Source organism: Tachysurus vachellii, chromosome 9, assembly GCF_030014155.1.
Source record: "Tachysurus vachellii isolate PV-2020 chromosome 9, HZAU_Pvac_v1, whole genome shotgun sequence".
In the NCBI taxonomy this organism is placed as follows: domain Eukaryota; kingdom Metazoa; phylum Chordata; class Actinopteri; order Siluriformes; family Bagridae; genus Tachysurus; species Tachysurus vachellii.
In genome coordinates this window covers 10,066,474-10,078,343 of record NC_083468.1, presented here as the reverse complement: position 1 = coordinate 10,078,343, position 11,870 = coordinate 10,066,474, and the positions used below count along the sequence as shown (strand labels likewise).

Genomic DNA, 11,870 nt, shown 5'->3' with positions numbered 1-11,870 from the left:
AAGGGCTCAGTTTTCATCTGTATTGTTGATTATATTCTTCACTGAGAATTCGGTGCGTTGCACACTCGGCATGTTTATGCGGTCCAAATCAGACTGTAAATTGTTTCTAGTGCCCCCGCAAGCACTGGAAAAGTTTCTAACTTACTAAATTCTCTTAAATAATTCCGGTGCACTTGTGAACACAATCACATCAACTGTACTTTATTTAATTTTTCTAAATTATTTTGGTGCTGTTATGTGCAGCAGGGCACCTTACCACTTCTTTCCCACAACTGTTCCCTGCCACTAATAGTACTTGTACGTTTTGGAAAAATGAACGATGTCGTCATAATCAGCTAAAACCTGCACAGGTTACTTTGCTACCTGAACGAGCGTCGACACAAGCATGTTCACTTGAACACAATTTGCACAGACCTCCTCCTACAAGTAGTCTCCAGTTCAGTTCCATGGTGTACTTCTTGGTCCACATGAATGCTTTACCAGTTTTTCATGTGAACCATGCTCTGATTTGGACAAAACTGCCAGTGTGAAAGCCCCATTAGTGAAGATCAGTTGGAGTTTGTACATTTACGGTGTTATTAAATACACAGAGATGGCTTGAAGCAATGGGACTCTTTTCAGCATTTTTTTTTTTTTTTTTTATGTATTATTTTATTTTACTTTTTTGCTGTTATAGCTTTTCAAGCAAATCTCTCTGCTTCTTTGTCTTCTAGCTTAAGGAGGTTGGAAACTTGCAGTCTCAGAATGCCGAGCTGGTGGAGTTGAAGCAGAAATACGATGACCAACATAGGGCACTACAACAAGCACACGCTTACAAACAACAGTGTGAAAAAGATGTTCTTGGATACCAGGCAGAACTAGCAGAGCTGAGGTAATTCTTGGTTTTTCTGTACAGATCTTTCCTTGTTGGCTGAACACAGTATTAGATGATGATATCAGAAGCAAGTAATTGAGTCTATCAGCATGAATAAGCTTGGGAAGTTTGATGATAGTGTCAGGAATCGTTGATAGATTCCAACAATCGCAATGGCTGTCAGAAAACATGGCATCTGCAGCTTTTATATCAACGAAAAGAATTGTTTTGTCTCGTAATATATGCATACTTTTAGTCAGAACATGAAGTGGGCTTTAAGTTAGGCAAATCGAACAGCATGTTATCAGGTCTCTTCAATATACAAGAATTCAGTAAGTATCGATGCTGCTGTTCAGCACAGCTGCTGTTCAGAATTTTTTTCTAACATCCACTGTACATCAGACTTTACAGGCCTGAGAGAGCAACTAATATAAAAATTGTACAGGTTTAGAGATAGCTTAACTATGGTAACTAAAAAAACTGATAAAATATTGCAATTCGTAACAACAAAAAATAGTAGTTAGTAGAATTTTTTCCGCTTTAATTAATGAATTTTTAAACTTTTTTATATTTTATGGATGAAATAAGGGGTAAATAAGGCACTAGTGTTTGATCAGAAGAACTATTGTATGAAGTCATAGTTATTCTTTCCTAGGTTACACAACAGGATCATTAAGGTGTTTTGTTTTGTTGCTGTTTCTGTGACTTATACAGCTCCTCTGGGTTACTTAAGTTAATCTGTGAGTGCTGGTGCATTGAACTGTAGCATGATGAATATGTCCATGTTGGCCTTTCAACACACCTCAGTGTACTACCAAGAACTGTTTATATTTAAAGAATCGAACTGTCATTTAAAATCAAACTGTCATCCTGTTTTTGATAAATCATTCATTAACCCTTAACTAAATAGTGTTACATTTTAAAGGACTAATTGATATTGAGTTCACTCACATAGTTCACTCTACTGTTACACATTACCATCTCTAAAGATTTTCACCAATGAGTATACAGTGAGTTGGATGAACTGTATGGTTTATAAATGTCGTTGTAGTGGTGCAGTGGCTTAGTGGTTAACATGTTTTCCTCACACTGGGGTTATGGGTTCAGTTCTCGCCCTCGCACCATGTGCACAGAGTTTGCATGCTCCTGTGCTTCAGCAGTTTCTTCCAGGTACTTCGGTTTCCTCCCCAATTCAAAAATATTGCTTTAGGCTGATTGACATATCTGAATTGTCTATACTGTGTTATGACCTGCGATGGGTTTTGCAAACAGTCCTGCATAGTACCCTGGGATAGGCTCCAGTTTCCCCATGACCCTGGGTTGGATAAGCGGTACAGAAAATGGATGGATGGTAACATTTATTGTAGTCTTCTGTAGTAAACTGTAACTTGGATTTATGCAGCCTTGTAACTTTAATAATAGGACTAATGTTTCTACACCTAAACTGACTGAGGTCATTGTGAAAGGACTTTCTATCCTATAATCAGTATGATAGTTCTACACACACACATACACACACAGGAAGTCATTAGCACTATGCTTGGCATGATATGCTGTCAAAGCCAGGAAAATGTGTGTAACATTTAATGGAACAGTGGAGTCTGTGTTTATAGTGACAGCATTGTGATTTTTTTTTTTCACCCCTCTAACCATGCAGGTCTGAAAAGAGCCAACTGCAGTCTGAATGTCAAGCTCTCAGGGAGTCCAGCAAGGTAATATAATACAGGCCGCATTTCTTTTTTTTTTTTATTACAGACAGGAAGGTCACACAGTAGTGCATATAATGTACACTGATAAATTATCAGATTATTATCAGATCAACACTAACAGTATTTTAGAACAGGGGTGCACAAGTCATAGAGCCATTAGCTAGCCCACTAAGCAAATTTAACTGACCCCGTTACATATGGTAGCTGTTGTGATCTTTTATAGTGCGCCGAAAAGCTACTAAAGCTACTGCTGGTAAGCTACTTAAGCACATTAATACGCAAACAAGTTTGTGAATTTACTACTAGGGGTGAATTGGCTGTTGTCAGGTCACAAATTTTGTGTCATTTGTGTAGCTAATTCTGAGTAGTTACAAGCCACTGTGACATGCTTTTTTTTTTTTTTAATCCTTATAAAAACTTTAAAAAAAAAATGCAATCAAGTCATTTAAAAACATAATAATAATAATAATAATAATTATAATAATAAAGAATAGCCTGAACATTACATCCTGGACACAGGCTTTCTTCTATAAGAGTGTACAGGTGACTCCCTATACTTATACTGTATGTCAAATAGTAAATAGTTAATGTCCAGTGAGTGATGTTTTGATCTTATATATATATAAATTTTTTTATTTATTTATTTATTTATTTTTATCTGATCCGCTTCCAAGTTCAGAGAAAATTGCGTTACATAGATGTTATCTGCTGAAATGCAACTTAAACAGGGGGAAAATAATTTTTAAAAAACATTTAAAGAGTTTCACAAATTCACATTGAAAAGCAAGAGCTAAGAAAAGTCTTTATAGGTTACGGGAATAAGCGTACATTTATGTCACATTCAAAACTCATTCAAATTCTTTTATTATAATAGCAGAGGCTGATGGTAGACAAAGGATTAGATGTATGCAGGTTTTATTGAAGTGCTGTTTGTGGGCGTGTGTGTGTGTGTGCATGTGTGTGTGTGTGTGTGTGCTTGTGTGTGTGTGCGTAGGGGACTGGTTTTGTTTCAGGTAAAGGCACATCTTCAGAGCAGGTTGCACAGCTGCAGGCTCATCTACAGTGCTGCCTGGTGGAGATTCAACAGCGAGATTTTGGCTTTCAGCAGCTCAATATCAAGGTGTGTACACAAGCCAGCACACAATTCTGTAACTGTATGCAAAAGTAACATTATTTAGCTAGATTTGGTAGACTTTGTCTGTGCAGCTTTCAAGCATGTTTAATACATGCAATTAATCCATACAGTGCTGCTTGTTTGGGTTTTTATTCCTTTTTGTTTTTAATTACACTTCCTGTTTGTCATATTCTTATTTTGGTTGGAATCACTGTTGCCGCTGATGTTGGGTTGTAGATGCAGCAAGCTGTAGAAGAGAAAGCTGCCGTTTCCGCTCAATTGAGAGCCGTGTCTCAGACTCTGAGGGAAACCCAGCTTAGTCTGAGTGAGCTGCAGAACCGCTATTATTGGATAGCAAATCAGCAACAAATCCAGCACTCACATGCACAGGTATGAAGTATTCATATACACATGCAAATGGTTTCTCATAAGCACTTTTGGTTACAGTAAACACTTTTGATTACTGTTCACAGCTTAAGACTCGGCAGTGCCACGCTAGCTAGTTCGTTTTGTCTGTTTGTTTAGAGTTGTGTAGGGTTTGGCTTGGGTGATGTTTGGCGTTGGTCTAATGTTGACCTTTACATCATGCAATGAGAGCAGATAGACAAATGTTAAATAACACTGTTGGTCAATAAAACTACATATTTCTTCGTGAGATCGCACCTTTTCTAATACTAATTCTAAACTGATTCAGATACTGAAACCTCATATCAGCTGATGCATGTTCTATGTTGAATTAAAAACTACTGAGCTTTAAAATAGGATTTTTTGTTTGTTTTTTGACTGAAGCATTTCAGATTTAAACTCACACTCACAGCAATATTAATTCAAATTAATAAGATAAAAATAGGATTTATGGTATAAAATGACTTTATTCCAGACTTGACTGTTTTTTTTTGTTCTTATGTTATATGTTGCATGTAGAGTTAAACAAACTTTTGGACATTCTGTATGTTTGTGTCTTTTAGTATACTTTTCCCATGAGATTTTCTCCTTTTTTTTTTAGCAGTCATCTAACGTGGCTGAGCATACAATATTTTATTTCAGGAAATTAGGTTAAAATCAATTTCAAATTGGTTCAAAGGCAGTTTTAACCTTAAAGAAAAACAGTATTATTACAAATAAAGAGCACTCTTTTTTTAATCCAGAATGCATATTTTGTCAGGGTTCGGTATGTGCAGAAGTTGCACCCGGAGCTCCTCAGGAAATCAGCAGCGCTTCAAGCAATCTGGACGGATTGGACATCAGAGAACTCAAGAGCAGGTGAAATGGGTATAAGTGAACACAGAAACAAGACTAGACCAACTTGTTTTTGCTGGACTGTACTGGACTGTTCACCTGATTAAAGAAAACCAGTGGAACTTATGACAGGGAATTGATAAATCAGCAAAAGGTTCTACATGGAAAATAGTATATTTCTGTATATAAATATATATAAATGAGAGTATGAAAAGGAAGGGAAAGCATGAAAATATCTTCTCTGTTTAGACTGGTAGAAGCAGAGCTCCAGCTGGACTCCACTCAGCAAAATGTGTCTCAGCTCAACAACAGGCTGGAGGAGGAAAGGGTGCGAAGACAAGCAGCGGAGGAAGCACTGGGATTGGCTGAGCAGAGGATTAAGAGGTAATGGGGCAGATATGGTCAACTAATATGCAGTGCACCCACAATGCACTGGGGCAGGTAAGATGTAATCCACATGTAATGAGAATTAGTTTTGCAGAGCAATATCTATCACAGTGTGTCACACATAGAGAACATGTGTACATGCAGTTATTTATTTTGTTTGTACTTGTCCATGTGATTGTTTGAAGTCACTAATTAGAGCTGTTTTATCCAAATTAGTTCCCAAACATTTTGACCCTGTCCACAAACTTTAATTTATTCATCTTTCAGATTTGACTGCAGGCTCACGTCTGCATGAAGTTATGTCTTTGACTAGTGTCACAGACTGTTGAGTAAACTGTGTGTGTGTGTGTGTGTGTGTGTGTGTGTGTGGCACAGTAGGGAACCTAGCCCTTCCAGATCTTCTGTGCGAGACTTTAGTATCCGGTTAGACACAGATGAGGAATGGGAAGCTCTGATTTTAGATCCAAAGCAACACCTGCTTATCCGCACGGTAAGTCTTTTAATATAAGTAAGTGTCCACATATACAAGGGGAGGTGTGAGGTGAACATCCCATGTCTACTGAGCAAATGTGCACATGTGGTTATACAGTATATATCTTTGCATCCACCTAACTGAACGATATGAAAGTAACTAATATAGCCAAGTCTTGTATTTCTATTTCCTGTGCAAAAGGAGGGTTCAAATAATTATTGTTTGCATAAATCTGTCATTGGATTTTGTTCTTTTTGTTGTGATAGCAAAAGCAATAATGAATTGTAGATTTAGGCCAGGCATCATTAATGTTGCCATGGTTACATTCAAAATCCACAATTTAAGACTTAAGACTTGATTAATGAAAACCTTGGACTAAGTCACAGTTTTTATTATAAATTATTTCATCTTTAAGCCATGGTGCATTCTTGAGTAGAGATTTTTTTATAAGTGTGTATATATAAATATATAAATATATAAAAGCAGATGTTAGTTTCAGCTAAAAATTCATATTACATAGTGTAATTGTTGATATAAAGTTTTGTGTAAGGATTTTAATGTACATGATTGTAACAACTTGGATATTTCTCAACATTAAATGTATATTCGTTTAGAATTATTTCCCTTTAACAACAGTATTTCATTTTGTGTATATCTGTCCTTGCTAGAAATGTTTAGCAATTGTTATTGTTTTTATTTCCAGATGAAGAGCGGCGTCCACTCGTGCCGCCGCTGGTTACGAGGCCGTAATCTTTACTGCTCCAAGCTACTGACATCCAGAGCGAAATCCCGCTACTTTTTCCTGGTCTACCTGCTCGCACTCCATATCCTCGTCTTCATGTGCTTCACTGGGGCGTTATAGACTTTTAAAACCACGGACAGGTTGCTTGAGCAAATGAGGAACTTTTCAAAGCAACGAGAAGTGCAGTTGTGTTCAAGAGCCGTTTGTTATTTAATCAGTTATCAAACACCAACAACTTCTAACAGTTTATAGTTTCTCTATCACTCTTCTCTAGTAGAAGTAAAACTGTGTGTTCTGTAGAGATGCTATTAGCATCAATATCAGACCCAAATGAGCAAACCAGGCAACTCTGAAAATACCATTGCTTAACTTCTGCTCTTCTGTTGTAGCTGTTTTTTGAACCAAAGTTGATGAAACAAAGCATGCAAATGCAGTTGTTTCTCTGAAGTCACATATAACTTCATCAAACAGTGTGTAAGAATACTGTTACAGCTACACAGTACATGTGGTGTTATTTACACATATGTACTGCAATAGGCTTTGTCTTTCCTTTATACTACACACTAATCCCACTGATTGATGTATGGCGGGATAGAATGCATGTGTTTGTAGGACATCAGCTTGGTGATGACAGATGACGACATCATCCTCAGATTGCCATCTAGTCTAACGATCTGTGCTGTAGATCCCTTGCTAAATTAAGCATTCTTCAGTATTAAGGTTCAGCAGAGGGACCGTTTTGGTGTTTGGTAACTGATGAGCTTTCTAAACAGTTTTGGTATCACACATCACATCCAATAATTTGCCTGAGCTCACGTCAGATGTCATCGTGTCCACTCATCATGCATCTGTCATTTTCGCTGCTGATGAGGTTATTGCACTAAACATTTATTTCTAGATTACAGGCTCGGTGTATAGTGTAGCAGTGTCACCGGTCACATTTTGTGAGACAGGACCTTTAAAGATGGTTTTTGGTCCTAATACAATATTGTACTCATACCATGTTCCTCAAACTTTGCCTTCACCATCAACAAATATTCAGTTAATCTAAACTAAGACCAGAACAGGACAGAATTGGTTTTGCTGCACAAACTGCTGGCTTATATAGGCAGCCTCGTCCAGGACTTAACACAAGAGGTGTGATGGTTGTGTATGTTGAATATTGCAATATATTGTATAACAGATGCGTAGCACATACATAGTGTGCTTGTGTGTGAGTGAGAGAGGGAGAGAGAAAGAATTTGGATTTTTTTTTTCTACACTGAAGTTAATCAAAAGTGCTTATGGGATTTAAAGTGGTGCGTATTTACTACACTACATGTGTTTGTGTGAGACAGAGTGAAATCTTTCATTTTCATCACAGTTCCTTTAAAACTCATTTCTATCAGCGATTGCCGAAATGAAGCTATTGTATCACACACACACACACACCCTTTAACTCCACATGCATGCTTGCTGATAGAATGCTGTGTGTTTGTGTATGCTGTGACTGTGGCAACTACTTGGAGGTCTGGACAACGTGTGTGTATTTATTTCTACTGTGTATTGAAGATGGTGAATGCAAGGTACAATAAGCATTAATGCCAGTATGTGTAGATTGCAGTGTGTCCCGGTCAAGCTTGCCAGATTCAGCTCATCAGTTTCTTAACCCATGCTTCATGCAGTGTTTCTATACATTAGTATGGTGAAGAAGTGTATTTCTGCTCTAGCACACCTAATTCTGTACTTCATACCACACAGTAATATCGAAGCACCCATTTTGATCGGAAGAAGTTGCCTGAAAATTTGGTCCAGTCGGTTGTGTTAGAAAGTGTTTTAATGTGCTCGTGCTGCTCAACATTTTAGTGAGTTTCTCACTTTAAAAAAAAAATGAAAAAGAAAAATGGGGCATTTTAACAGGAAACACACCAGGGCTTTCCCCTAAATGCATGTTTGCCTCTCAACTCCAGTGCTGGCAGGTGCATGGAATTTGCATGTTCTCCCTGTGCTTCTGGGGTTTCCTCTGGGATACTTCAGTTCTCTTTAACCCAGTCCAAAGACCAGACTTGAGTTGGAATCTGCTTCTCTAATTTGTTTGTAATGTGTGAGTGTTTGTGTGTGTGTGTGTACTGTATGACTGTGCCCTGCGATGGAACGACACCCCGTCCAGGGTGTCCCCTGACTTGTGCCCTGATGGATAGACTCCATGTTAACTGCTCTTGTGTTGGACAAGCCCTACAGAAAAGGAATGGGGGCATAATGCCCTGCAAGTTCTCATGAGCTGGACAGAGGACATGGACCCTAAACACACGAGATTTTGCTTTATGTCACAAGATAACAATTAACAAATAACGTTTCCATTACTTCCATATGTTTCGAAAAGACTTCACACTCTGCATTAAAACTGCTGCAGAGCATTGTGGGTAATGCATACAGGCTCTCAAATGTGCAAGAATAAAATGTGCACAATGAAGAAGTCTTGTTAGTGTAGAACTGGTGAAATAAAGTCTTAAGTAAAGTTGCCTTTCTGGTAGGTCAATTATGCAGACAACACCACAGCAAAATAACAATGACATGCTGAGATTTTTTGACTCATCGACATATTACTGACGATACATGAATATCGGCATGTGTGATGTGGGTGTGTTCTGAGGGGCTGAGGTGAGTTAGAGCAGGAACATCTGTAATGTGCAGAGCACAGCTGGAAAACACTGCTGGATGTTATGCTATTGTGTATGTGTGTATATATTCTACAGATGATGTACTATATTTAACACTGATTGTTTACAGGTTGACTGATTTGCTGTATAACGCTGTTCTACACTAAAGTGGTCTGTAAATATGGGACGATTTAGAGCAAAACGGATCTCTATTTAAAATGAAAACTACTACTGAGTGTATTCAAATTGTCCTATTTTCTATATAAGGTCTATTTTTGAGGAGATTCATTAGACTCATGAAGAAAGACTGTGTCCTCTGTTGGTGGGCTGAAATGTGTGCAATATGGTGGAGTGGTTTTGTTTTCTTTTTCTTTTCTTTTTTTAATGAAGTTCATTTTAAATAAAGCTATTAGAAAACTTTTTATTGAAAAAAAATAATGGCGTTTTATTTTGTGTATGACAAACTGGATGTAGATTTCTATTTACTGTAGATCCTTAATAAACAAGCCAGATGTGATGTCAAGGCAAACTTATAGGAACCATAAGGAGACAATATACAGTAGGAACCTTGAGAGGAACCAGACTTGAAAGAGAGCCCATACTCTTTAGGGTGATACAGAATATTGTATGTGATGTCCAGAAACTCTTTAGCCTAATGTCTTTCAAAATGTTTCATACATAGTTTATATTTTAGTGGGTTTTTTTTGTTGTTTTTTTCAGACAGCCTATAAGAATGTCTTTGAAAAAAGAACACCACATTAAATCTTTCTCACGGCTACATTGTGAAGTTGTCTCAATGCTGTTAACTCTGAACATGGCAAGCACATCACACACAACGCTGAGATGAGAGAGACAACCCTTTGTGTGTTGGGAGAGATAACCCCTTGTGTGTTAATAAGAAAAGGCAATCATGTAGAGGATGTTTTTATTTTAATTTAGATGTAAATAAAGATCCTCATATTAAACCTGACCATCAGCATTTAAGCTCATGTAAAGGTTAAATAAAAATAAATCAGGTTCTATATAAAAACGCTGCAAATTGCTCATTCTTTTGGAGAAAGAAGGGTTGTGATGAAGGTCCCATAAATACCACAACGAAAAGCTCTATACCAAGACATCACTCAACCTGGAGAGTAGATGGATGTTTTAACAAGATATTTATCCAAACATTAAACACTGTCAGTTACAACAGTTAGAAAACAGACATTTACCAGAGTGTCTGTCTCTCTATCCTCTTCTCTCTCTCTCTCTCTCTCTCTCTCTCTCTCTCTCTCTCCTCTTCCCTCTCTTTCTCCTCTCCCCTTCTCTCTCTACTCTCCTCTCCCCTTTCTCTTTCTCTCTCCTCTCTCTCTTTCTCCCCTCTCTCTCTCCTCTCCTCTACTCTCCCCTCTCTTTTTCTCTCTCTCCTCTCCTCTCCTCTACTCTCCCCTCTCTTTCTCTCTCTCTCTCCTCTCCTCTCCTCTTCTCTCCCCTCTCTTTCTCTCTCTCTCTCTCTTGCTCTCGCTCTCTCTCTATGATGTTTATTTTCATTAAAGAAAGTCATGAGAGCAAATAAAGCTTCACCGTGGGGAAAACAACTATTTTGAGTGAATATAAAATTGAGTTGAATGTGAATTTACATCTGTGCCAACTTTATCTTTCCATCTCTGAGCATTATAATGTTCTCCCTTTGTCATGTCAAGTGAAGGACACTTGGTCTACTATGCTTTTAACGATTGTGCATTTAGATACTTCCTTATAGCAAAGCACTTTTGGCATGTATGATTGACAGCACAGGTCAGGAGAGACAAGGCCATTCTCCTCCATTTTAACACAAGAGTCTTATTTATTTATAGTGTGTGTGTGTGTGTGTGTGGTCTGACTGACAGCTTTTTTCTTCTAGCCACTGAAACAGTTAGTTTGTTGTTCAGCACTGTGCATAACATTGTAGATTAAGAACACACTTACACTTTTAGCTCTTAGGTCTTGATGTAAAAAAAAAACAGGAGAGATTTATGTAAGTTATTAAAAATTTAATCCGTCCTCACCATGTTCCTAATATTGCATTGGTCCCCGCTGCCAAAAAAAAAAAAGTACATCCCACAGATGCTCGATTGGATTGGAACACCTCAAACTTATTATTGTGCTCCTTAAACTATTTGTGCACCCATTTTTGCTTTGTAGTAGGGTGCATTATCCTTCTGCAAGAGGCCACAGCCATCAAGGAATACCAGTCTGCAGTGTTTAGATAGGTGGTATGTGTTAAATTAACATCCACATGGATGGTAGGACCCAAGGTTTCCCAGCAGAATATTGCCCAAAGCATCACACTGCCGCCGACCAACTTGTCTTCTTCCTGTGGTGAATCCTGGTGCCATGTGTTCCCCTGGCGCGCGATGCTCACGTGCCTATTGTTGGTGCTTTCCACGGTGGACAGGAGTCAGCATGGCAACAAACTGCAATGCAATGTGTATTCTGACCTTTATATATATTTAGGCAAAGCTAATTTATTATTATAGTTCTCAACATAACCTTGTTAGCTATTTATTATTATTATTATTATTATTATTATTATTATTATTATTATTATTATTATTTTTATTGTTGTTATTATTATTATTATTATTATTATTATTATTATTATTATTTATCTGTATGATTCCAATCACTATGTGGTTACTATGCTTATATGCCAGGCTGTTAGTCATTTAATGCTTAGAGTAATATTATTATCTT

General features: G+C 37.6%; 1 protein-coding gene across 2 annotated transcripts in view; it reads left to right on the top strand.

Moving 5' to 3' along the window:
• LOC132851038 (golgin subfamily B member 1-like) overlaps positions 1 to 9,575 on the top strand; it is a 53,824-nt gene extending 44,249 nt beyond the window's left edge. For both annotated transcript variants that reach the window (XM_060877609.1, XM_060877608.1), the window contains exons 22-29: positions 714 to 871; positions 2,511 to 2,565; positions 3,557 to 3,682; positions 3,914 to 4,066; positions 4,842 to 4,939; positions 5,165 to 5,299; positions 5,678 to 5,792; positions 6,478 to 9,575. In XM_060877609.1, coding sequence (XP_060733592.1) covers positions 714 to 871; positions 2,511 to 2,565; positions 3,557 to 3,682; positions 3,914 to 4,066; positions 4,842 to 4,939; positions 5,165 to 5,299; positions 5,678 to 5,792; positions 6,478 to 6,636 — 999 coding nt within the window. In that variant the 3' untranslated portion in view covers positions 6,637 to 9,575. The remainder of the gene's footprint in view (positions 1 to 713; positions 872 to 2,510; positions 2,566 to 3,556; positions 3,683 to 3,913; positions 4,067 to 4,841; positions 4,940 to 5,164; positions 5,300 to 5,677; positions 5,793 to 6,477) is intronic.
• Positions 9,576 to 11,870: the final 2,295 nt, after the last annotated feature.